At 45.1% G+C, this 27224-nt stretch overlaps 1 protein-coding gene across 1 annotated transcript in view; it reads right to left on the reverse strand.

Annotated features, from left to right (window-relative positions):
* Positions 1-1614: 1614 nt before the first annotated feature.
* VIPR1 (vasoactive intestinal peptide receptor 1) overlaps positions 1615-27224 on the reverse strand; it is a 123075-nt gene continuing 97465 nt past the window's right edge. Inside the window, exons 7-13 of the mRNA XM_063173501.1 lie at positions 26777-26930; positions 23766-23826; positions 21394-21463; positions 15566-15657; positions 10442-10571; positions 9822-9863; positions 1615-9088 (exon numbers count right to left, since the gene is read on the reverse strand). Coding sequence (XP_063029571.1) covers positions 8897-9088; positions 9822-9863; positions 10442-10571; positions 15566-15657; positions 21394-21463; positions 23766-23826; positions 26777-26930 — 741 coding nt within the window. The 3' untranslated portion in view covers positions 1615-8896. The remainder of the gene's footprint in view (positions 9089-9821; positions 9864-10441; positions 10572-15565; positions 15658-21393; positions 21464-23765; positions 23827-26776; positions 26931-27224) is intronic.

Consider the following 27224-nt stretch of genomic DNA (forward strand, 5'->3'; position numbering starts at 1 on the left):
GTGAGGGTGTAGATACAACCAATTGCATGTGGAGGGAAGATGATTTAACCACTAGGGTTGATCCACTACATGGGAAATTGCTTTAATGTCATGGAGATCACAAAATTCCTCATCCTGGTATTTTGCCTTGGAAACCACGGGGGATCAAAGGAAGAGAATGTCGTTTGCCATCTTTAAACATGATTCTTTCTAATAGAGAAAGATGCTTTTGCAGTCATGAAAACTGAATTTACACAGAGAGGCCCTAAAAGCCAAGCTCAAAACCTTCCAGAGGTTGTGGTTGCATGTTCCATCAAATTCAGAATAATGGTGTGTGCCTAAGAAAAGCCATGCCTTGCTCTTTGCCAGCCAGGAGGGACACAGAGGACACACAGCTGGGACCTACGAGGGTTGGGCTGGATTTTTTTTCCATACTTCTCAGGTGACCTTCATCAAACCCACTTACATTCATTTCTGAGCAGTGATTGGGGTTTCTCACGTGGAAGATGTTTTTTGGTGGATTTGGGATTATCCTCACCTCTACAGACACAGAATAAATGTAATTGTCTGCTTTTCCCTTTCCCCAGCCCTCACAAGCTGTTTTCCTGATTTCTGGCTGAACCCACAGAAAGATCCAGTGGAAGTCAACACAAACAGCTTCACTTCTCAGAACAGGCCAGAGCATCAGACCCCCTAAATTTTAAATGAAAATGGTTAATCCATGCAGAAAGAGGGACAAATATAGCCTGGACCTGTCATTTCCAGTTGAAGGTTCGGCCTTTATCAGCAGTGTCAGCACTGGGTGTAAATCAGTTTAAGGAGGGGCTGAGTGGCCAAACTGGCCCTATGGACATGGAAAAGCTCACTGACCTCTTGCTGAGATCTATTTTCACTGCCTGATATTCGTGTGCATCAAATAATGTCTTTGATGTGAACAATTATGGTTCACTTGTGGTTGCCTGCTGGGCTTTTCTCCAGCACAGAGGAAGGCTTGTGCTTTGTCCTGAGCAATAAAGATGATTGCTGGAGGATATTCCAGCAGCAATCTGTATTTGTGTGTGGGGTTGTACGTTCATGTGAACGCAGGAATCATCTCACACCTGTGGATTGTGACAAAATGATCACAGTGTGGTCATGATTTCATGGTTGTCACCTCCACCCATCAGTCCTGCCTCCAAAGGACCATCCATGCACCCAGCTCGTGCAGTGGAGGAGGTTTTGGGGTCAATTATGTTGGATTTGGCACTGGTTCTTCTGCTGGCAGTGATGTTCTCAAATAAGGTCTCCTCAGAACTCCCATCTACTTGAAGATGTCACTGCTCACTTTGTGCCACATGTCCCTGGGATCCTGGGACAACCCAGCATCTGTCTGAGGACTAAATGGCCTTTAAAGGTCTAAAGGACTTTAAAGGACTAAATGGCCTTTAAAAGTCCCTTCCAACATTAATATTTCTATGATTCTCTGATTTTAACAGTGATTTGGTCTGTCTGGTTAACCTTTCAAATTATGAGGTCATTATGCTTAACTCTAAGCAAGAACCTCCCCAGCTCACAACTTCCTTCTTAGTTTTCCTTCTCTATGTCTTCTCCAGGATTGTGAGGAATAAATTAAAATATCAGGTGGAACACCTCAAACACAATGTCTTCACGATGGTTTTATTGCTTGTTTCCAGCAGTGTCAACCACAGAGAAGAACCCCCTCTGAAGCAAGGAGGTGAACCAAATACAAAGGAAAAAAACAATTAAAAGAAAAAAATAAAATATAGCCATTTCGTTGCATATGTACAGAGTCAGACCAAAAATAAATAACATCAGGCAAAAGGCCATGGAACAAGGCAGAGATTTCACCTGTGCTGAGCAAGCAAGCCTGTTCTTGCTGGCATGGAGGGTACATCACAAGCACCTGGTACAGAGAAGCCCACGCAGACAGAGATCTCTGCTCACAGCCCGTGCCCATCACCCTCTGCTGCCAAAGCCAATTTACAGGAGGGCAGAGCAGAGGAGTTCACAGCTGGAGGGAGAAGGGTCAGCTGGCACCAGCTGCTGACCCACAGCTTGAGGTGTTTGAAACAGGCTCTGAAAAATGCACTTTGGAGTTCAAAACTGCCTTTCTGAACTCGGTTGATCATCATCATCATCTGAGTATCAAAAATGTGGTGTTTATTCTTTTTTTTTTTTCTTTTTAAATGTGCTCTTCAGATTTCCTCTATGTACAAATGTACAATATCCACAAAACTTGGGTATAAAACACTGGTGCTCTGCTGCTGCCAAAGTGTGTGTCCTCAGGGTCTGGCCCTCAGAACACAAGTGGGCATTATTTTCCTTACAGACCTGTCCCAAATGTTTGTTTTCTCCCCTGTGATTTCACAGTATTCTAGAAATGACCAGAATTTCAAACCCAGGGCTCTTCAGGATATAGGACAACATGCAAGTTAGGACATTCAGGAACGGGTGGAAAAGGTGGTCTGTGCTCCCAAGAAACTCCAGATTAAAGGCCATCTGTGCATCTGCACAGGTCTCCAGGGGAAATAATGAGGTCAGTCACTTTAATTATACATAATAACAAGGTCCGTCACTGTTTTGTACCTCATCAGACTAAAATGCAAATTGGGTTTGGAGAGGGGATGAAAAGCTGACTGACTGAAAGGAAATGGATTGAAATCCACAATTTGGGACATCTGACTCCACCTGCTGTCATGGATGTATTTTCTGAAAAATACTTTTGCCAGGATTTTTCTCCTGAGAAGCTGAGAAGCCTCAGAGGAAAAGAAAAACAATAATTATCTGCTGCTGTGGAATGCAACAGGTGCATCTGTGATTGGTCTCATGTGGTTGTTTTTAATTAATGGCCAATCACAGTCAGCTGGCTCAGACTCTCTGGTCAGTCACAAAATTTTACCATCATTCCTTTTCCTTCCTTTTGATGAAATCCTTTTCTTCTATTCTTTAGTATAGTTTTAGTATATAATTTCCTTTTAATATAATATATATCAAAAAATAATAAATCAGCCTTCTGAAACATGGAGTCAAGATTCTCATCTCTTCCCTCATCCTGGGACCCCTGTGCACACTACCACAGCCCTGCCAGTCTGGGACTTGAATCTTTCCCTTTTTCCAGCAGTTTAGTGCCTGAGTGATGCCAGCAGAGCCCTTCTGGATGGATGTGGGGGTGTGTGAGCCCCTGCTCTTTGAGGTTCATCTCCACTGAAGCAGCTCTGTGGTGCTGGCCCCATCAGCACTGCAGTGGGAAAAGTGCAAATTTGCGTTGTGGGCCAGGGAATTCAGGATTGCAATGCCTGTCCCCAGGAGTTTGGCACATTTAGGGTGCAGAGATGCCACGGGGGGGAAGCACAGGGCTGGGAGGGAAGCTGGGCTGTGCCCAGCACCCAGTGGGACACAGCAGGAGGAATGTTTCATGTGGGCTTTCCTGTTAGGGCTGCATTCACCTGCCAGAGAAGGGACATTGCTCCTGGTCCTCCTGTGCTTCCACAGGCCATTTATCAAACCAAGATGCACCTGTGTGCTCAGAGTAAAATAAGCTTCATGGAGACACACATTGGCACTTCCCAGTTTGAGATATTCCCTTTTGGTCAGAAATTATTTTGTATTTCCTTTCCCTATGTTTCCTTTCCCCTTGTTTAAACCCTGAGGTGAAGCTAGAAGGAATGGAGACAAAAAAAATCCCCCCAAACCCCTTTAATCCCTGCCATGGAGCCAATGGTGTTCATTCACTCCTGAGCTTTCTTTGGAACTTCATTTTCCTTTTGAAAAACTGCCATCAACATTTCATTAATCAGCAGGTGCATTTCTCTGTGAAAGCATTTCCATCAGATTGGAGCAGAGATTTGGGTTTAACCCTCTGCCCTGGGGCACAGACGTGACCCTCGTTGCTTTTAAGGTGAATGGGATAGAGAGATAAAAGGAAATATGATGATTTGTTCATGTATAAAATATCTTTTCTCCAGCAACACCTTCCTGGAGAAAAACATGACTTGTTTCCTAGCAAAAAACCCCAAACAAACCAAAAATAAAACAAAATGCTCAGATCTTTCAGCTTCTGGCCTTTTCCACTTTTCATTCCACAACGGCAGTAATGCTGTTGCTCCTGCATACATAACTCTGATTTTAAAAACTTGCTTGATTTTAATGCCTCTAAAATTCTGCAACAGAATGAATTTGCTAAACCCTAAACATGGTCATATTCTCATTTCTTACTGTTTGTGAGAGGGTCACAAAGCAACACAGGTCCCAGCTGAACGAAATATCTACAGTCTAATGTTAGCATTGAACCTGCTACCTCTAGACCTTGACAATAATTTATTGTTTATATTTTAATTGTTCTACACTTATGAACAAATATAATAATTCAATCCCTGAAGTATAGAACAGGAGGGGCTTACTCTGTCCCTGATGTGAAAAGGGAGTAAACAGCTCCAGAATGAAGAAAAAAGAATTATTTTGAAGGCAAATCCCAGTTTAATGCTGGTGTAATTCAGGAGTCATTGCCATGAACTGATTGGTGCAAGCAGGATCAGAATTTGGCTTTATTTATATAAAGAGTTTTGGAGCCCAAATCCATGATCCTCAAACACATCTGTGCCTTTTAACAGAGGCAGAAGAAGCTTTCACAGAATGACCAGGTTGGAAGAGACCTTCAAGGCCATCGAGTCCAACCCAGCCCCACCAGCTCAACCAAACCCTGGCACCCAGTGCCACATCCAGGCTGTGTTAAACACACCCAGGGATGGGGACTGCACCACCTCCCCGGGCAGCCATTCCACAACTTTATCACTCTTTCTGTGAAAAACTTTTCCCTGCTATCCAGCCTGTATTTCCCTTGGTGCAGCTTGAGGCTGTGTGCTCTGGGTGTGTCAGTGCTGCTGCAGACAGAGCCCAGCCCCAGCTGAGCACAGGCACCTTTCAGGAGCTGCAGAGAGTGATGGGGGCAGCCCTGAGTCTCCTTTTCTCCTTTAATACATTTTAAGAGGCACACCTCTGATCTTTGATGCAGCAAATGGATGCAATTTCCCTGCTGGGGTCTGTTTTGGGTGGGGAAGCAGCAAAAGTGCTGAGCTCTGTTCCGTGTGGGGCCAGGTCATGGGGCCAGGACAGCTTGCTCCACGTTGTCATCTGCAGTGAAGTCCTTGAATTCCATTTTATTGATGAGCTGGATGAGAAGCAGAGTAGACCAGGCCAAGTTCTGGAGCCAAATTCCTGCACTAAGCCAGTCAAACAGGGTCCAATCCCAATGTCATCATTCTCTTGATTGCTCACGTCCCCAGAGTGAGACAATTTCTCTCTTTATGAAGTGATTCCACCCCCAGCTCCTGTGTTTTCCTGGAACACAGCTGGGCTGGCAGCTTTGCACTGCTGACACTGCCATGCCTGTCACAGCAGGTCCATTCAGCAGGTTCATTTAACCCCTCAAACACCCCTGACAGCAGAAAGGAGGCATGGCTGGATGTTCAGTGATGAAATAATTGTGAGCAGGGTGCCTGGGGGCACAGCTCTGGCATGCTGATGTACTCCACAGTTTTTGAAGGAGCTCCTCAGCTTAGGGAAGATCCCATCTTCAGGTTCCTGTGTAGAACATCCTGGTGGGGAATGTGACAGGCTGCAGAGGAGCCTGTGGTGAGGGTAAATATCCAGCTGGGGTTTTTCCCTGTCACATCTCCAAAAGGCAAACCTTTCCTGGCTGTCTTTGGCATATGGCTGGTGCTGGCTTGGGTTAGCACAGGGCTGGAACACAAAAAATGCTGCAAACACACAAATTTCCTGCAAATGGAGAGGGAAAGGGAGCACAAGGAGAGGAAAGGGAAGAGCAGAGGGAAAATGCTCAGTGTGTCTCACAGGATGGCTCACAGGCCTGGAACAGATGGGAAGGGATTCCCTCACATCCCACAAAGGAGGCTGCTGGCAGTGGTGCTCCACAGCTCTGTGCTCCAGCTCCTCTGCTGCTTGGCAGGCACCTGAAATTCCAGTTCACACCTCAGTGGATGCATTCTCAAGATTGGGCAGTCTCTCCTCTGCAGCCCATCAGTTTTCTTGGGTATAAATATTTACCATGGCAGATGAACAGGGAGAATGGCTTTGCAGCCTGATGGATCCCATCTTTCCCAGGCTGACATTGCTTCAGAACTCTGAACCAGTGAGACAAAGCATTTTACACCAAGTGGAACAATTTGGAAGCTGAGACTGAATTTTCCCTTGCTCCTTCTGGGCTTCTTTGAAGTTAGTAATTCACCTGGAAAAATGCAGGTCAAATCCTTGCTTTGAACCAGGCACAGCAGCAGAAGTGGTGGTACTGGGGGGATTTCTCCAGTGTTTGCTGGGTGAGTCCTAATCCAGGTCTGAAAAAGCTCAGCAGAGCAGCACAAGCACCAAACACAAAGAGAATCACAGAATATCCTGAGTTAGAAGGGAGCCACAAGGATCATCGAGTCCAACTCCTGCTCCTCCACAGGACAACCCCAAAAGCCACACAAAACGCCTGAGAGCATCATACAAATTTTTCTTGAACTCTGCTCAGGACCACTTCAAAGGTTCTTGCTTTTGAGAACCTTCTGGATTTTAATGGGATATTGTTTGAGGGGTGTCAAGGCATAAAGGCTTCAATTCAAGAAAAGTGGGGAAAATTGGAGCATCCTCTTGTTTTCTCTGCATTTTGGGAATCGGTGAGCTGCATTTTGGTGATCTCATGGCCCGTCAGAGTTGGATCCTCACTGCTGATGTGGGCTCAGTGCAAAGTAGCCATAACAAAGCTGGCTCACACCTGGCCAGCCTGGGATCACCAGCACTGTAATTCCAGGAATTTTCATGTCTTCCTGACGTTTTAGGACCTGCAGGCTGGGTAGCCATGTGACAGGTCTGAGCTGGCTCCCTGCAGACTCAGGACTGCACCTTTGCCCGTGGTGGGTCACAGTTCCTCATGACTGCAGCCCACCACACTGTTATCAGTCCTACACCTGGATGAATGCTTTGGGAGAACCCAGCTGAGCTGATAACAGGCTCTGGGAATGGTTATGGATGGAACACTGCCCTGTCAGGACTCAGAAAGGAGCTGGATCTGCAAGTTCTCCTCCTGGGCTCAGTGTGGTTTGTTGGCATCCTTTGCTTAGGGCCAATAACCCCCAGCCCCACCAGGCTGCAGGTGCTTCCCTCCATTGAACTTTCATTTCATTGTGGAGAAACAAAGCAGAGACATTGAGATCTCTGAGCTCTAAAAGAGGAGCTCACCTCCCTCTCCAGGTGCCTGTGTTGGTGACCCAGACACTCCTTCACAAGGACATATTTTAGTAGGATTTACCCAATTACTGAGGGTGCTCATGAGCTGGGCAGGGATTTCTCACCCTCAACATAAAACTTTTTCAACCCCACTTGATGCAGTTGAGTGGGACACAGACATGAGCATCTGTATCCCTGTATTTTGAGTTTGGGACTGTGGGGTTGCCTCAAATGAGCAGGACTGGGCTTTAACATTTCTCCTTTGCCTCTCCACCACAAAAACAAGAATAAAAAAAAAACATTCTCCCTTGGTTTTAATGGAATCCATGTGCATTCTTCAAGTAGGAATTGCCCCTGTGTGGAAACTAAAAGGCCTTCAGAAAAGAGGTAAAACGCACACACACATCTTAAATATCTGGCAATGCCTTCACATAGGATGAAAGTTTCCCAGAAAAGCTGAAGAAGAAATCCATTTAATAGCTCCTGCACTCCTTCCTCCCTCCTGGAGTGCCAGTTGTGTGCTGAGACAACCTTGTCCTGATGAAAGCAATTTCACCTGCTGCTGTGACACTCATTTTTTTTTCATCTGGAGAGTGGCTCCTTATGGCAGCTCTGACTCAATTAAGGATTACAGGGCCCTGTATTTCCCTTTCCTGACAATGTGTGCTAAGCAAGTGCAAATGAATTACAGCCCAATTATTTCCCCCTGATCCCTAATGAGCCTGGGTGCATCCATGCACCGAGATCTATGGGACAACTTAAAGAGAATGAAAAAACACAGCCGTGCTCTGCTTTTGGCACCTGGCCCTGCTTTTTATACATGCAAATCATGCATGTATGTTCATGGAACACAACCAAGCAAAACACCATGTCACCAACACAGTCCTCACGCTGCTCCTTCTCAGTGATCTGCTCTTCCACAGGGTTCCTGGAAAGCTTCTGCTCCCAAGGGTGGTGGGGAAATAGCAGAACACACTGGGGCATCCTCTGAGGAGCTCTCCTGGTGCTGCAGCTTCATCTCCACCTGTGTAAAATGTGGGGGCCATGTGCTGGCCTCTCCCTTCCTGCTCATGTTCCTCCTGTCCCTTCTCCCCATGTCCCCAGCACCATCTTTGGTGCTGCATCATCACCTCTTATCCACAGGAATTTTGGCACATTCATATGTTTGGTGGTTGTTTTTTTTTTTTTTTTTGTTTTCCTGCTTCCTGCCTCTGTCTTTCCTTTACTGGCTCATTTTTTAAAAAAAAAAAAAAAAGTGCAATTTGTCTGTTTCAGAGATGCCAGTTCTGGAAAAGCCACCAAGGACTGAGGCTCTCCCTCCCTTACCCCCAGTACTTCATTATTTATGTCACACCAGCATCTCCCAGGCTGTCCTCAAGCAAGTTGGACAATTCCTCAGAGTTATCAATCCCTGAGGGCTTGAAACTGAAGCTTAAGTTGGACAATTCCTCAGAGTTATCAGTCCCTGAGGGCTCGAAACTGAAGAGTGAAAGGCCTGAAAAGAGGAAGAGCAAAAGTGTTCCTCTGCCTCTTGGCTCGTCCGATCTCATCCTGGACGCCAGCGGCTTTTCCAGTTGTGTGTCCTCTGTTGGCTCATGTGGAGCAGGTCATTTCACAGGGGTCTCTCATGGGATCACTGATTCCCGGGGATCCTCGTGTCTCAGTTTGGGATGCTCAGTGCCTGGGGAGCCTCTCACACCAGGGAGAACTCGGCCTGGAAGCCGGAGCAGCGGCGCGTCTTTGGCGAGCACTTGGTCAGCATGGAGATCTGGGTGCTGAAGTTGGTGCCGTTGCTGCCCAGGGAAGGGTGGTGGTACTTCATGTCCGAGCCCAGGAACCGCTCCAGGTGCCACCTCCGCCACTTCCTCTTGAGCTCGGCTTGCACCTGGGCATGGGAAAGAGGAAAGGCAGCACAGGGCATCACTTGGTGTTTCACAGAACTCCCAGAGGGACCAGGTTGGGAGAGACCTTCAAGGTCATCGAGTCCAACCCAGCCCCAACAGCTCAACCAAACCCTGGCACCCAGTGCCACATCCAGGCTGTGTTAAACACACCCAGGGATGGGGACTGCACCACCTCCCCGGGCAGCCATCCCAGAACTTTATCAATATTTTATCACTTTTTCTTAATACCCAACCTAAATTTCCCTTGATGCAACTTGACACTGTGTGTGGTCACATTTCTCTTCACAGAGAAAAGCAAGGCACAACTTCCCAAGGATATTTCTGGGAATCGCAGTGAGGAACCTCAGAGAAAGAAAGATCAATTCTTATCTCAATTGCTGCTCCTCTTGTTCACAAGTGGAATGCACTGTGGAAGATTTTTTACCTGAAGGGAACTGGTAATTGGATTCTGGTGTGTTTTGATTAATTGACCAATTGGATCCAGGTGTGTGTGTTGGGACTGTCACTGACAGTCAGGAGATGCTGTGCAGTTGAGTTGAGTGCTTGTGTAGATTCAGTTGAGATGCAATGTAATATAGTGTAATGTAGTACAGAATAATCTAGTATAATAAAGTAATTAATCAGCCTTCCGATATCTGATACCACTCTCCACATGCATTCATTCTGTTCTAGCTGCAAACATTAACCAAAAAAACTCTGATGGTCTGGTCTCACCTCTCCATTGAGAAAGCAGTACAGCACAGCCACCACAAACCCCTGGGGAAAGGAGAAAACAGGATTTTAGCACTGCAGACAGAGTGTAGATCCATTCATCTCCGAAAGGAGAGATCACACAACCACAGAGTTGTTCATCAAGCCCAACCATTCCCTCAGCACAGCCAAGTCCACCACTGGCCCGTGTCCCCAAGTGCCACATCCACACAGATTTTGAACACTTCCAGGTGCCAGATGTGCAGTGATAATGATGCAGACAGGGTTGTTAATAATTTACCACTGAATGAAACTTGCTGCTCAGAGCCCCATCCACCCTGGCCTTGGACATGTCAGTGATACAAAAACTGAACTGAGTTGTTTATTTTTCTCCTTAAAGTATGAAAAAACACAGAGACATCAATGTAGACAGGAACATTTTCTTTTAATTTCCTAAAATGAGGGAAAATAATCTCCTTCTGGAAGGCAAAACATAAATTTATCTTTCATCCTGGCCAGGCTGGAGTGAGTAGATTTTCCACAAAGGTACAAGAGCAATATGGGGCATGTCCAGAAAAAAACCCCTGTACAGCTCTTTGCATTTCTCCCTGGTGACAAACCTGGTGACCCAAATGGTGGCTTACCTGGAATGACCCAACCACGAGCTCAAAGACCAGCTTCACTTCTGCTTTGAAATTGTCAGGGAAGAAAGCAAACATGATGTAGTGAATGCCAAAGAGAGGGATCAGCAGCAGAGTGGACTTGGCCAGCCTCCTGTTGGAAAGACAAACATGAGCCACCAGGGGAGAGGGAAGAGGCTAAGAGGCTGAGGAATCCTGCAGCTGAGCCCTGAAATAAACCCTGAAAATTTATTATTTCTCCCTGTCCCACAGACTGCAGATGGCTGGTGATCTCAGACCTGGTGGCACCATAAAATGTGACATTTTTATTCCCAGTAGCTCCACTGGAGGTATTTCTTTCTCCCTCCTCTCTTCTTCCCCGCCCACCAGAGATCTTTTTTTCATCTCCACAAGCTAAATCATCATCTACCAATGTCTTTGTTTGCCTGGGATTTCTGAAAATTACAGCTTCTGGGAAGGAAATGGTATGTTTAGCTGGGAATAATGACAGGCTACTGCACAATGAATGTCTCCAAAGGAGGGGGATGAACAGTATTAGTGCTTAATGGCATCATGCTGGGTAATCAGGGGTTTAATTAGGAAGAGATGATAATGTATTAAATGTAATCATTATTTGAAAAGTAGCTGGCAGAAAGAAAATGAAATCAAGGGTCTAAGGATGCTTGTGGGGGTTTTGTCTCCCTTGGTCACTCCTATCTTGTGATATCTCCTCCTCTCTCAGAGGCTTCTGGATGGAATAAATCTATGGGATTTGGAATAATATAATAATATTTTGGAATAATATAATAAAATAAATGGGATTTTGGAAATATTCATTTTTCCACCTGCAACCCTATTGAAGAGGAGACGACCATCCTTTAATGCATCGAACTCCGATTTATTGATCGATCAGTCACTTTAAATAACAGTGCTAATTAACTTCATGCATATTCCAAAATCCAGGTTCACGATAGGCTAACAGAGAAAACTCTAACCACTCCTTTTGTTTTACAATACCTATAATTGTTTATTAAAAACAAAACCAGTGTTCCCACTGTGATATTAAAGGTTCCCAAAACTTCCATATCTGTTCCCAGGGTGCCATCTTTTCCCAGAGAGGGTGTTTTGCTTGTTATGGGAAGACTGTCTGAGAACCTTATTGTTTATAAAGTGATACATGAGAGAGCCTAATTGTTTATAGTAATCAGCCTGGGAACTGCTTTTGGAACTGCTTCGCAACTACCTTTTACTGTTCTCTCAAGTGTATGCCTTCATGGCCTTTTTCTTTAAGCCATGCCTGAACTAAACTCTCCACACAACCCCTCCACCTCCAAAGCCTTATCAGGCTCAGAGCTCTCAGGCCATCTTCATTTATTTGGCACCTGCAGGAGCCTCCTGGGAGGCTGATGTGGCAGCTCTGTGCAGAGGATGCTCATCCCTGTGCCTCCCAGAGCCCCTCTGTGGCTCTCCCTGGCTCTCCTCTCAACAATAAGGCTGTGATTGGAGGCTGTGGCTCATCCCAGCAAGATGAGAGCCTGCAGGGAGATGAGGAACTTTACAGGAGTTTGCCTTTCTCACATCCCTCACTAGCAGGCACATCCCTGCTCATGGGGATCCAAAATCAGAGTTCTCTGAGGAACATCAGCCTAGAGGAGGAGATGTGGTGCTACCTTTGTGTCCCACATTGACAGAGATGCTGTTTGCAACCTCCAGTGGAATAGAAAATTTCATCTGATCATTGCAGACAATACTGGGCCCTTAATTACAATATTTTCCCTCCTGGCTGGACTGTGGTGATGAAAAGGACATAAATGACAAAACTTGAGCCTTCTCCTTCAATTTGCACACCTCACACCACTCTCCTGCTCCCAACACTGAGCTTCACCAGATACTGAGTTTTAGATTTTATTCTGGCATCAAGAAAAGGGCTCTGTGATTTTTTTTTTAAAGACTCCACCACCTAAACACTGCACTCAGGAAAATCATCACCCAGTCCCAGTGTCATTTCTCCCAGGAAGCTCCAGCCTGGCTGTGCAGGAGGCAGAACTGCTTGGGGGATTGTCTGAAATTGGTTAAATCTGCTGGAAACCATGGATTCTCAAAACCTTCATTACTCTGATTCCCAGCACATCCCAGACCTTCACTCTCTGACTTGTCACACCTGGTGACAGGTAATTTTAGGAGAACATGTGTCCATTAACCTGCATGAACCTGCTCCTGTCCTTGGGACTGGGCAAGAGTGAACCAACATTTCAGTCATGCTCCTTGAAATCATAATGGAAAAGTTACTCAGAGGAATTTAATGACAATATTGATCCACAGACATGGACAGAATGGAGAGATGAATTTTGCTCCAGTTTTCTGTGGCAGAAGACAAATTCCATTTGCCTGAAATATTGTTGTCCCACTCTTGCGCATGTCCCTGTCATTTCCAGAAAACTGCTTGGGGAGACTTGTTTTTACAGCTTCCAGCACATGAAAGCCCAGTTCCCTGCCTGCAGCATTAATGAGGGAGTCAGCAGCACCCCTGAACTTCCAGCCTGCAGCTAAGCTCAGACCTTATGGAGTTGAACAATGCTGTCAGCAGGCTGTGTGTGTAGAAAACAAACAGTATAAAATACACATGAGAAGGAAGAAGAAATGCAAATGAGCTATCCAGGATGCTGTTAGTTTAAAACAGATTTATCTCAGATTTGGCAGGAGGAATGCACACAGAATCACAGAGTCATTTGGTTGGGAAAAACCTCCCAGACCATTGAGTCCAACTGATCCCCACCTTGTCCCCAGCCCAGAGCTCTGAATGCCACCTCCAGGCCTCCCTTGGACACCTCCAGGGATGGGGAGCCCACAGCCTCCCTGGGCAGCCCCTTCCAATGCTTCACAACCCTTCTGGTGAAGGAACTCCTCCTGATGTCCAACCTGAACATCTCCAGGCACAACTTGAGGCCATTTCCTCTCATCCTGTCACTTGCTGCCTGGGAGAAGAGCCTGATCCCCACATGGCTCCAACCTCCTTTCAGGGAGTTGTGGTGAGCAATAGGGTCACCCTGAGCCTCCTCTTCTCCAGGCTAAACACCCCCAGCTCCCTCAGCATTTCAGCAGCAGTTTTCTGCTAAGAACTGTTGGATCCTGCAGTCAAACCCCAGAAGTCTCCACAGATTTCTGCCTAAAAGTAAAAATCTTGGGACCACACTGAGAACTCACCTTGGTGGGATCTAAACTTAAGTTTCAGACAATTAGTATTTGTTTTCCTTGGAAAGTGTGGTGTCTTGTACCTACTGCACTGAATTCAGTCAACAGAGTTTTCCAGATGTGGCTGGTGGCCAGGTGCCATTGTACAAGGGGACAAGTGTCCCATAGGTCCTATGTCCTGTGTGACAGGTCCATGCAAGGATTGGAAGTGTCCTAAAGCGCCTGTGGCTTGGAAACCTCAAATTTTAGGGCCAGGTTGGAAGAAGCAACCTGGGATAGAGGAAGGTGTCCCTACCCATGGCAGGAGGTTAGATGAGCTTTAAGGTCCCTCCCAACCCAAAATGTTGTGGGATTCTCTAATTTTGTGAAGTGAACAACTGATTCATTCCCTAGGGGAACTGAGCCATCTTTGCAGGTGGTGAAGGAAGGTGAGCATCTGTGGATGTCAGGGTCAGTTGTCCTTCAGCAGAAGCCCCTGTAGAGCAGGTCAGTGAGGGGAGCTCTGTGTTTTACCAACACGCCCTACATGTGTTTACAAGGCAAAAAGAGCTTTCCTGGCAGCTCCACCTCACTGGAAAATGTGTCCTGAACCCAAAGCCCAGCATGACCTCTGAGATAATCTGAGCACAACTCATCAGGTGCATGTTGGCAGCACTTCTGCTGAGGTGAACAGGAGCTGGCAGTGCCAGGACAATGCTCAGTACTAGAAATTATTTAAATATGCTGATTTAATCTATGCACCTGCTGTAAACGTGGGGTGTGAAGATAAAATTCCCCATTGGAAATCCAGAAGGGCAGGTGGTAGAAAGCACAGGGTCTGGTAATGTAGGTGTGTTGTGATGACAGAAAAAATAGGTAATTGGCTTTGGCTGCTGCCAGGAAAATTAAAGTCAAAAACTGGCATTTCCTTTCAGAAATCTGAGAATCTCTTGAGGTAGATGAAATGAATAATTCACCATCACCAGAGAGAAAGTCTCAGTACTGTGGCTGGGCAGGATTTAAGGAACATGTGGTTACTTTTTCCATCCTGCAGGAAGATGAACTGAGATTTTTCAGGGTACCCAAAAGCACAGCTCCCTCAGAAGACAAAGATTTACAAGCAGTGACCATGCAGACACTGGACTCTTTTATTGAATTCTTTTCTAGGAAACATTTAATAAATATCAAGGATAGCTGAAAAGCGGAGCCAGAACAGTGGGAAGAGTCAAAAATAACCTGGTCTGGACTTTTATTTTATTTGTATTGAAGCCAGAATAAATGTATGCAAATAGACATTTCTTTCACTCTTAAAATACTGCAGCTGATACCAGCCTTGGCCACTGAGAGAGATGTTGATCTCTCTGGCATGTTGTTCATTATATAAAGCCCCATTAAGGTCAACCTCATATCCCTGGAATAAAAGTATTAAGTCAAGTAAAACTTCTAAGCCAGTGATCTTTCTCAAAAGAGAAGAGAAATGTATTAAGTTAATCCAATCTTGTTTAGAGATCTCTTTTAGGATGAGGAAAATTTGTCACAGATCCTACTGAATGGTAATTTTCTAGATCTCTTCTTTTTTTAAAAATGAGGATCAGGAAAAAAAGGCTTTATACTGTGGAGAGCAACTTTTTGTTTTACATGAGGGTCCTTCTGCCTTCAGAATCCAATAAACATTAAATATTCAAAGAAAAATTATATTTGGCTTCATGATCATTATTATTACTCTTGTTTCTTCATCATTAATCCCAGGAGAAATCCCTCTCACCTGCCACAAACTGACATAAAACCTGACCAGCTCTTTTAGTAAATGCTCCATCTCCTGATTTCTAATCTGCTTTAAGCAATTAAAATTAATTGATTTTGATCAGTGCAGACAGATGCAATCATGAAACAAGATGCAATGAAGAATTATCAAGCAGCCAGGCAGGTTTCCCGAAAAACACTTTTAGGATAGGGTTGGGAAGGTCTGGGACTTACGAATATTGGCTGGTTTCGTTGTGCCCAACATCTGGGGAATGCAGCTTCTGGACTAAGATACGGATGATGCAGATGAAGAGGATGAAGTTCACCTGTGGAGACGGGAAGAGAGGGGTAAAACATCAGCATTCTCCTCCAGGGAAAAGAGCCCATCACTAGAGGAAAACTCCTCTCACTGGAATGATTTTTGCCATGGAAGGAGCTGCCGTTTAACAAGCCATGAGCAGAGAGAGCCCCTTCTCTGGGGCAGGGAGCACATGGAAAACCGACACAGGATGATGGCATCTTGGGCCTGACATCAGCCTGCTTGGGACTTCGTGTCATACATCCCAAGTATGATGATGTCAAGCCCATAGAGCACAGCTTTGCACGACGTCCTGGAGCGCGCCCGGCGGCTCGCCAGGCGGTGTAGCAGGCCCTGGGTCTAGAAGCCTAAAGATAGGAAATGCCAAGTCATGGTGAATGGGCTAAAAAGACCCCTTTCTGCCTTTTGGAACCCCTGTTTGTCTCTCTATAACCCTGTAGGTTGCTCACCAGGCGGTGTAGCAGGCCCTGGGTCTGCAAGGGCCCTGTGGTGTGCAGAAACCTAAAGATAGGAAATGCCAAGAGTTGTGAATAGCCTAGAAAGACCCTTTTCTGCCTTTTGGAACCCCTGTTTATCTCTCTGTAAGCCTGTAGGTCCCTTTCCTTTAACCCCTGCCATTGGGCCCTTTCTGATCCCCCTGTACCCTACATAAAGGGCTTTTTTAGCCTGGTTCTGGCAGAAGAGCTGTCACTGGAACCCTTCTCAGAAGAACCAATAAAGACATTGCTGTGGAACCCCACACGGCCTTCTCCTCTCTCTACCTGCACGACGTCCTGGAGCGCGCACGGGAGGAGCCGCGTGTGGCGCCCGGTGGCTCACCAGGCGGCGTAGCAGGCCCTGGGTCTACAAGGCCCCGTGGTGTGCAGAAGCCTGAAGGTAGGAAATGCCAAGTCGTGGTGAATGGGCTAGAAAGACGCTCTTTTGCCTTTTGGAACCCTTGTTTATCTCTCTATAACCCTGTAGGTTGCTCACCAGGCGGTGTAGCAGGCCCTGGGTGTACAAGGCCCCGTGGTGTGCAGAAGCCTGAAGATAGGAAATGCCAAGCCGTGGTGAATGGGCTAGAAAGACCCCTTTTTGCCTTTTGGAACCCCTGTTTATCTCTCTGTAACCCTATAGGTCACTTTCCTTTAACCCTTGCCATTGGGCCATTTCTGATCCCCCTGTACCCTATATAAAGGGCTGGTTTTGCCTGGTTCTGGCAGAAGAGCTGTCACTGGAACCCTTCTCAGATGATTCAATAAAGACAGCTCTGTGGAACTCCAAATGGCCTTCTCCTCTCTCTCCCTGCATCTGCCTGCTGTGGCACCCAGCAAGCTGAAGGGCTGAAATCACAAAGAGCTGATAGTCACTAAAGAGATGATCTCGCTTCAGCTTGTGTCCTAGGGTGATGTTATGACGCTTGTATCCCCATCCGTGTGTTCTGGCTATGCTGGATATTATGTTCTGCGCCTTCAAGACTGGCTCTAAAGAGTGAATGTTTTGTTTTGGTTTCTTATCAGCTGCTCCCCCGCGGCTGGTGGGACACACAGACAGGGCAGTACATAGTGCTGCTTTTGCTTTTTGCTTTGCTCTCACTCTTGCTTCTGCTTTGCTTCTGCTTGCTCTTGCTTCTGCTCATTAGCTAGTTTAGCTAAACAGTCCAAATTCCTTCCTGGACTGTTTTTCCTTTCCTTTTTTGGACCAGCTCGAACCTGCTCTGGACTGGGACCTGGGAACACCAAGAATTTGCACCTTGTGGCTGCTGCAGCTGCCCCAGCACCAGAAGGACTGATAACAGAGTGACCACCCCCAAGAAAGACTTTCTGAATTTGTCATCTTTTTCAGAGCAGTGACAGAGTGGCGCCATCCAGTATTGTTCATTTTGTATGCTGGGGGTGCTGTGCCTGTTAAATAAACAGGTTCTTTCCACTCCTCTCCAAGGAATCCTTCCCAAACTGTTGGGGAGAGGGGCCCTGTGGGTTTGCTTGCTGGAGGGGCCCCCTTTGGAGATTCTCTCCCAAATTTGCCCTAAACCAGGACAGCTTGCTAAGGTTGCCTGTGGCTGAGAACTGCCTGGGAACTCAGACAGTCTCCCGAACAGGACTGTGCTATCTGGGACCCAGCAGCCTGCTGGGGACACCCTGAACCCAGCAAAGGCCGATTGAAGGCAGTGGCATGGGGCCATCTGCTGAGCGTGGTGAGCCAGGGAAACCAAACCAAACCAAACCAAACCAAACCAAACCAAACCAAACCAAACCAAACCAAACCAAACCCAGTCAAAAATTGGCATCTCCTTTCATAAATGTGAGAATCTCTCTAGGCATATGAAATGAATAATTCACCATCACCAGAGAGAATTTCTCAGTGCTATGGCTGGGCAGGATCCACTCCAGCAGGCCTCTGCTCAATCCTATTTGTTGCCATAGGATTTAGGTTTTATGTCTTTCAGATCCTGTACTGCTTTAGGGTATAGATCTAAAACTCCATAGCCTATCAGCTGCTGATCTGCTGTTTTATTCAGATAAAACAATTCCTCTCTGGTCTGAAACTCAGGGACACCTGACTGTCTCAGGCCCTCAAAAGTATAAACAGAAATGAGCAGACTGGGGGTATATGACTTAATTACCTGAAGCTGCAATTGGAGGATTTGATGCCTTGGGTTTTAGGGTTTTTTTGGTTTTTTTTTTTTTTTTTTTTTTTTTTTTTCAGGTTCTGTGCTGCTTTAGTGTGTGGGTCTGGGTTTCATATTAGGGGATGGTGGGCTCTCTTCACAGTGTAGGCAGACAAAACAATTCCTTGTCTAGCTGGGGACCAAGGACATATGATCCAAATCTCAGGCCCAAGAGCATAAACAACGTGGGCTGAAGAGAGAAAAAGGAGGATGGGACTTTATGGGCTGGAGCTATGACTGGACAATTAACTCCAAAATACAAATGAGCCAGAACTTATAAAAATATGACATCTTGTGACCAAGCCCTCTTTTGCTTCCATCTTGGAGCCATCTGGGCAGGGCCATGACTGTGGCTCCAGTACTGCCAGGGTGTGACTTTTGAAGGTTCTTCAGTAAATATCCTCTTTATTCCCCTTAACTCTGCCTAGCGTCCTTTCCAGCTGTTTAAGACATCAGTATAATCCCTGGTATGTAAATGGACCAAACTTGTAACTCTATAAAAAACTCATGACCATCATCCATCCTGGGTGTAGCCCCTCTCAGAGGTTTCTGACTGCCCAAGGTGAACCTTTGAAGGCCTTTAAAAAAAACCCACTTTTATTCTCTTAATGTTGTCTAGCCTCTGTTTCAGGAAGCCACTCCAAGGCATCATATTTGCCATGTTCTTTCTTGTGCAGCAAGGGACAGACCTCACCAAGGCAGCAGGGAATGTTCCCTCCTGGGATGTTAGACCAGAGCAGCCTGGCTGATACCCAGGTTTTAGATGGTTCTTTTCACCCCAAAATCTCACAGTGCCCCACCAATGTACTCAAGCAATGTGAACCTTATTTAATAGCAAAGGTGTAGAGGTAGGAATGGGAATGTCCTGATGGCATGAACTGAATGCAAATCTGCTTCTTTCAAGGTCCTCTCTGTTGAGTCATCCTGTTACTCATGCAACACAAACAGAAAAGCAATGACAGATTTCTGGGGACTTAGTTCAGCTACAGTTTGGCACACAACCTCTTTCTTTATCCTTTCATGGTCAGTGAATGTGCAAATGATTCTGGTTTTTAGAGGCTCAGCAGCTGGAAGGGATTGTGTTAAACCAGCCAATCTGATTCCCTGCAAAAATAGATGATAAGATTTCTTCCAGCAATTCCTACACTTATCACAACAATAGATGAATAAAACAGACTGAAGCCCACCTCTCAAACAGACACTTTTTTCAAAGCCTATGAGTGATTGGATATCCATTGCATTTCTTGGTTATGATGCACTGCTTAATCACTTCTTACCTACTTTGAGCAATTTATCACAGTTTCTGTTTGTATTTATTTCCTTAAAAAATGGTTTGTGTGTCTGATTTGGTGGGAAGTGAAATTTATTAGCCCCAAACCAGCATTATCTAGATCAACTACACTAATGATCATGGATAACACACAAGCTGCTGCAAGAAAGGCAAGAATGAAACAATTAAATTCTGACTGTGTTGGCTTGGAGAGGTCAAGAGCAGAGTGGAGTGTGTATATGGGCCTGGTATAACCTTGGAATTCCATGGCAGAAAATACAGGAATCAGGATATTGGAGAGTTGTTTAGATTATTTTTTATCCCTAGAATGTAATCAAAATAATCAATGTGTTCTCAGTGTTTAACACCTTGTACACAAGATATATCTCCTGAACCTTAAAGATCCTATAGATCTCCTCTATGTATTTCTTCCTTGTACACAAGATATATTTCATGTACCTTAAAGATCTTACAGATCTTGTATATGTATTTCTTCCTTACACTGAAATATCAGCTGTATTCCCATGGATTTGGAGGAAATGCTGCATTACCCCCTGGAGAAACCTGCTGTTCATCAGCCAGTGGCTATCATGCCCTTCATTTAGGAAAGATTTATAGGATATCTGTGAAAGGAAAATCAGGAACTGCTGGGTAAATTCTGTTTGGCAAAGAGGAAAAGATTTATTGGCCAAAAGAAAATACAGACCCATTGATCTGAGGAGAATAAAAGGGTGTGTTTTTTGACTGAAAGCTTATCTCAGGCAAGGGAAAATGCTATCTATAGCTTTCCAGGATGATATACATATTTGGAGATGTGTCATCTAAGGACTATATTTCTTTCCAGTGAGGTAAACAGAGCAAGATGTCATTATTGAAACATTCAGTCTGGAATTCCTGCATGATAAATGCTACAGAAAAACAGAAAAAAAGTCTTCTTGTAAAAGTCATAATGTACATGGAATAAGATGGATGTCTAAGGAAAGATTTCTGTTTAAAAGAGATATATTTGATTTGATTTAGGTTGCATTTTCTTTTTTGCTTCCCTTCTCACATTGTTAACTTCATTTAACAAAACTCAAAACTAAGTTTAACTCCAGTTCATTTGATCTTAAGGCTTGGAACCATGCCCAACAGAGCAATGTTCAACAAGGATGGAAGGACCCAGAGATCCTGAGAAGTGTCCTGGTTCCTATGGTCAGGATTGATCATATCCAGAGAATTAAAATAAAACACTTCTGTTGATTTTTCTGGAAATTAGCCAAATTTCCTCAGAACTTACTCCAAAAATACACAGCTGGAATGCAACTCTGTACTGCATGAAAGAGGCAAATTCCTGAGGGAATTCATCTACTCCCTTTTTATCTAAGTGGAAATTCATGGTAGGACTCATGTTAATTTGTAGTGTTGACATCTACAACTGAACAAGTCATCCTGGTCAGCTCAGAGAAACAGAACCCCTCCTAGAATGGGTCATCTGGTGGAATTCACTGATTCCTGGGGCAAAATGAGCTTTTCCTGGATGTCCAACCACATTTCTCCATCTCTCCGTGGTCGCCACCCCACCAAGGAGATGGAGGTGGTCAAAGCTACATCAAATCAGCTCCACCCTGGTGGACTGGCCATTCAAATTCCTCCTGTGGTCAATGCTGCAGGTAAGGGTGCTTATCTACAGGAGGAATTTCCTCATCTTAAAGCAGATGTTCATTGTACAGTGTGATTTTACCTGGCATGGGCATTTAAGGACATTTCTCAACACCCCTTCACCCCTCCCCAGTTAGGACTAAAGATGGCTTTGCAGCCAGCAGAACGTGCTGATACTTTACCAAAATAGACACCAAAATAGGAGTTTTAATGATCCACCAGAATGGGGATTCCACTATTTCCTCCCAGCACCTAAAAAGAAACAAAGCCAGACTTAAAACATCAAGCACAACAAGCAAGCAGGTCTGTAGCTTTCTCTTTTTTCCCTAAAAGCTCAGTTTTGCTAGTCCGGGTTGTGAAGAGGACTAAACCTTGTGTATGGACTGGGAATTGCCAAAACTTGCTGTGAGCACTGGTAGGTACCAAATATCCCAGAAGTAATGTCAATTTTTTTCCTCTTGGCCGTAGAATGGGCTGGAGGATGTCAGGCAGGATGGATGTCGGGGTGGATGGTGATTTTTCTTAATTTCTCCTACACTGAGCTCTGCTGCAGGGAAATTCTATGGAAGCCAGGAAAATCTATCAAAATCTATGAAAAGTTTCACCAGGGCTCTCCACCATTCTGGATGGAGGGGGTTTGATAAGCACAGAGCAATTGGCACCAGCAGAAAAAAAAAACAACCAAAAAACCATCACATCCTTCTGAAAAAAATACCAGCCAGTGGTGGGGTTAGTCCCATAAATCCAGCAAGCTGCACCTGAGCTATGGATGGGGTTAGAAGAGTTAAAAAAGGGTCCAGGGTGGGATTCATTTCATCCTGAAGTCAGAGCTGTCTGCACACACCGCCCCTCACCTGGGACTGCATTTTAAAGCCAAGGAGGAAATGAGAGGAAAGGACTGATATGGAAATGACTGATATTGCTTGGGACACCTTTATCTGCACAGCCAGGTGACAGAAGGTGCATTTTTAGGAAAGCATTCATGGAAATTGGGCTGCTTTCATGTAAGAATGAATTAGTGGTGCCTACTGCAGACAATTTCACCCAGATTCAGCTCCTCTAATTCCAAATTTTGGCAGGGAAGGCAGGAGGAGATGAAGAGAGGCACTTTTAGGGCACAGTTCCTCAGACCTATATTAAGCATTGACTTTAGGGTGATAAAAATTGCACTCTGTGGACTACACTGACTGAATCTGCTCTAACTCTGCAGGGAGATGGAGCAAATTTCTCACATACAGATGCTTCCAGTTAGGTGTGTGCTGCCCTTTCATTTAGAATTAAAGTGGCCCTAATTTTGTCTAGTGCACTTCATTTTTGAAATAAATTGAGACAGTTCGAATGAAGGTCACTTGCACTTGGAGTTAAAATGTTTAAATAAAGTCTCAGTGTTATTTAATAAATCTTACCTCATTAGGGTTTATTTCCTGTAATTTTTCTCTTCAGATAATGAAAAAAAAATCTGTGTAAGGTATTAATACATTCTGTAAATTCATGCTCTGTTTTACTCAGCACAAAAATGTAGGGCTTTAAAGCCCCCAGAAAATGCAAAGAATTCTGTATTTTTATTAAGAATTTTTGGAGCTTAACGGGAATATACAGCAAGAAAAACTGGCATCCAGAATGGTTAAATGCTCCTGTCTCTGTCTCATTGTAGAGGCTATTTATTAACAGAGTAAATAAGGTCAGCTTTATGCAGATAGAGTGAAACCATAAAGGAAGTGAGTTGCCCTCAGGAAATGTGCTGGCGTGACTATAAATCAAAAATGCAGTGAGAAATCTGAGCTGCTTCTTGTAGTGAAAAAGGGGCAAATCAGGACACATTTGGAGGGGAAGAATGCATGGGAGAAAATGTATTTAACTCCAGGATGCAAATGCAAGAAGTGAGGGAATGCACACTGAGGACAGAATCAGCACTTGATTCTGCCTCTCTCTGGGGTGTTTTCCTATAAACCCCTTTCCAATTACTGCAGTCTGACTGCTTGAATAAAAGCAAGAATGAGGATTTCGGGATCAAATCCTCTTTACTTGCACATATCCTTGGATAACTGTGGTGTCTCATTTTCTTAGCTGCACTCTATCTGCTTCTTATACAAAATATCAAAGGCTGCTGCTAAGTTAAAAAGGATGAAGAATAGATCCTAAAATCTGCTTGAGAAAAAAGAGGGAAAAAAGAAGGTTTAGCCTTTTCCTGTGGGAGAGAATTGGGTGTGTTTATAAATTCCCTGCTGCATGTTTAGGGTCAATTCTGCACGGTGCAAAGCTCTGCTCTGAGCATGGGGCCAAATGCAACCATCAGGGTCTGCTGAAAAATTCCCTGCAAATATCCTGGCCAAGGCACTGGGAAGTAAAGAGGGGGAGTGATTGGCCTAAAATGACATTTCAGGGAGACCTTGGAGAGCTTCCTGGCTCCTGGTGGCAGAGGAGAGGTGCCACTGCTGTTTTTTGGGTTGCTAAGGCTGCAGGACTTTCCTTGGCCATTTAAAGGATTTATAAAGGAAAATATAACTGATATAATTTCCTTATAAAGGAAATATAACTGAGTGCACAGGCTTACCCAACATCGAAAAAGTAAATCCTGACAATTGTCCAGGCAGTGATGAACACAGAGGGGGCACCTGAGGAGAGAAGAGATGGTGCTGCTGTCAGAAACCATGATCAAAAGGTTGCCTGATTTCATTGCCAGATTATTTAAAATCTGCATCATTTCCCAGGGCTGCTCTCCCTCCCTCTGCACCTCTCCTGAGTGACTGAGGGGTGCCTTCAACCCTCGAATTTTCAACCCTCACATGCCAAACTGCCATCGTTGCCTTTCCCTCCCTGTGGCCATGCAAGATCAGCTCTCTGGAACTGCTCCCAGCATGTTGAAATTCCTGTTGAAGTGCCTGGAAAAACCTTCCAGGGGCGAAATGCAAGGAACAGGGGTCACTTGAGCCACCTACAGTGTGGACACCTGTGCCTGAGGAGGTCACCACAGGTTCTTTTCAGCATCAAGGAGCAGAATTGTGTGTTTCTCACACACAGGTCATACAGCTACATTAAATGTTTGATTTAGAACAATAAAAATGAAATATCCCTGCACTCTTTTGCCCTGTAAGGGAGCCTGGAGTGCCAAATTCACAGGTGAAGCTGCCTCTGCTCCTTGCTCCATGATCTGCCACATTTGGGTGTTTTTGTCCCATCCTTGTGCTGGCTCTTTTCTCTCTCTTATCTTTGACTGGATTTAGGTTGGAAATACTCCAGGAAAGACATGTCTCTTTGCTCTGTGTTACTCACAGATTGTGTACACGTTATTACCAGTGATTTCCAAGTGCAATGGTACTAAAACCAGTAAAACCTCTAATTAGTGCATCCAAATTATTAATTCATGCATAATCCATTCCAGACCCATCCCTGATGCTCTTGCAAATGATGGATGACTGAAAGGCCAAAATATCCCTCAAGCACTTGCCATGTTCTGGAATTGCCCTTTTGCACCCAAGCAACCTCAGGACACATTAGGAGAGCAAGAAATTTCCTTTGATTTAAATCATTACCTTCATGCATTTTTCTTTAAAACCTGCCAGCTCCCCAGTGCTGAAATAAAGAATATCTGGAGCAACAGGCGAGTTTAACAAAGGTCTGACCTGAGGAACTGAAACGAGACCTGCTGCCATCATCCCTCCTTCTGCCCAGTGCATGGAGAATCATCTCTGCTTTCAGTGTGAAGGCAAGCATAGCTCCTGCCACTTTCAATGGAAGTTACTCCATGGATAATTGAGCAAATCCTGAGTCCTGGCATGTCCCTGGACATGGCACAATTTTATTTTACTTTTTCTTCTCAATATTCTTCCTTGCTCTAATTATTTCTGCTTCAGCTATTGAGAGCAGGCAGTAGAAAGCTGTTTGCTTACTTAAACATAAATCTTCAACTACATGGTATGAAAAGGGGAAAAAAATCTGTTTCCTTTTTGGAGAAATAAAAGAAGTTGATCTGGTAGGATTAATTTGCATAAGTCATAATTCAGTGGTCAGTTGCTTTGTGAAGAGCTTAATTCTCTCTTCCTTACCATTTTTCTAATTTTATTTTGCTATTTTATTTTATTTTATTTGAATTTTTAAATTTTTAAAAATTTTATTTTATTTAATTTTTTTATTTTCCTTATATGATTTTAGTTTAATTTTATTTGATGCGTTTAAGACTGGATTTGCATTAAGCTGGAGAAATCACCAATGCAGTGAGCAGGTTATCAGCATTGGCACACAGGTGATGGGATCTTAGGGCAGCTGGCTGGCCTGAATTCAGTGTCTGGGTCAATCCAGTTCTACTTTGCTAGGATCCATCCTTACAACTTAAGATCAATCCATGATATCAAATTTGGAATTCTTTCCCAATATCCAATCTAAACCTACTCTCTGTCAGTTTGAAGCCATTCCCTGTGTCCTGTCCCTCCATTCCTTGTCCCCAGTCCCTCTCCAGCTCTCCTGGAGCCCCTTTATGCCCTGCCAGGGGCTCTGAGCTCTCCCTGGAGTTGTCTCCTCTCCAGGGGAACATTCCCAGCTCTCCAGCCTGGCTCCAGCCCCTGGAGCAGCTCCATGACCTCCTCTAGAGTTGCTCCACAACCTTCTTTTTTGGGGACCCCATGGCCGGCTGCATCTCTGCAGGTGGATCTCAGATGAGGAGAGCACATCACAGAATCACCTCCCTCAACCTGCTGGTCACGTTTCTTTTGATGCAGCCCAGGACACAGCTGGGTTTTTGGGCACTTTTTGAACTCATGTCCAAACTCTCACCCACCAACCGTCCCAAATCCTTTTTGGGACTTAGAGGGGCTGAGTGCTGCCTACAACATCTGTGCTAGGGTGATGTTATGATGCTTTATCCCCATTCCTGTGTTCTGTTTATGCTGGATATCATGTTCTGTGCCTTCAAGATTGGCTCTGAAGAGTGAAATTTTTTTTTTGGTTTTGCTATCAGCCGCTCCCCCACGGCTGGAGGGGCACACAGGGCAGTACATGGTGCTGCTTTTGCTTTTTGCTTTGCTTTTCACTTTGCTATTGCTCCTGTTTTTGCTTCTGCTCATTAGTTAGTTCAGCTAGGCAGTCTGAATTTTCCCTGGACTGTTTTTCCTTTCCTTTTTTTGGACCAACTCGAACCTGCTCTGGACTGGGCCCTGGGAACAACGAGAGTTTGCACCCTGTGGCCTACCCGGGGCCTGCTCTGGGCAGCAGCTGCCCCAGTGCCAGAGGGATTGAGAACAGAGTGACCACCCCCAGAGAGACTTTCTGAATTTGTCATTCTTTTTCAGAGCAGTGTCACCCAGTATTGTTCATTCTGAGTGCTGTGGGTGCTGTGCCTGTTAAATGAACAGGTTCTTTCCACTTCCCTCTGAGGAATCCTTCCCAAACTGCTGGGGAGAGGGGCTGTGTGGGTTTGCTTGCTGCAGGGGCCCCCTTTTGGAGATTTTCTCCCAAAATTTGCCCTAAACCAGGACAACACCTCTGCCCCACCTGAGTGCCCGGGTATCTGTGCTAAATTCCTGCTAAAATCACCAGTGAAGATCCCCTCCTGGAGGAGGAGCCACGCACCCCAGCCGATCAGGATGTACCACCAGAAGTATTTCCTCTCCGAGAAGAAGGAGATGACCAGCAGGGTGTGAAGGTACAACCCCTCCACCAGCAGCCAGAAGAAGTTGGCCATGACACAGTACTGGAAGAAAACCATCATGGCCTTGCAGCCCACCTGGAAGAGAAGATATGAGCAGTGGTGAACTGTTGGAACCCTGGCTGCTGAGAATTTCTGTGATTTCTGTGCTGCCAGGCACTGACCCCCAGAGAACACTGCACTGACCTGAGGCTGTGGAGAAGTTTCCAAAATGGAATGACAGAACTGGGATTGTGGGTGTGGAGTTTGAGTAGAAGTGTGTGATATCACAGGGTGGAAAACTTAAGAGCTGAATGTTTTAGAATATAGTGATAGATATAAAGCAAAATGGAGGTTTTAAAGCAGAAACTGGTCCTTCTTCACCTTCTTCTT

The sequence above is a fragment of the Melospiza melodia genome, chromosome 1, assembly GCF_035770615.1.
Source record: "Melospiza melodia melodia isolate bMelMel2 chromosome 1, bMelMel2.pri, whole genome shotgun sequence".
NCBI lineage: Eukaryota > Metazoa > Chordata > Aves > Passeriformes > Passerellidae > Melospiza > Melospiza melodia.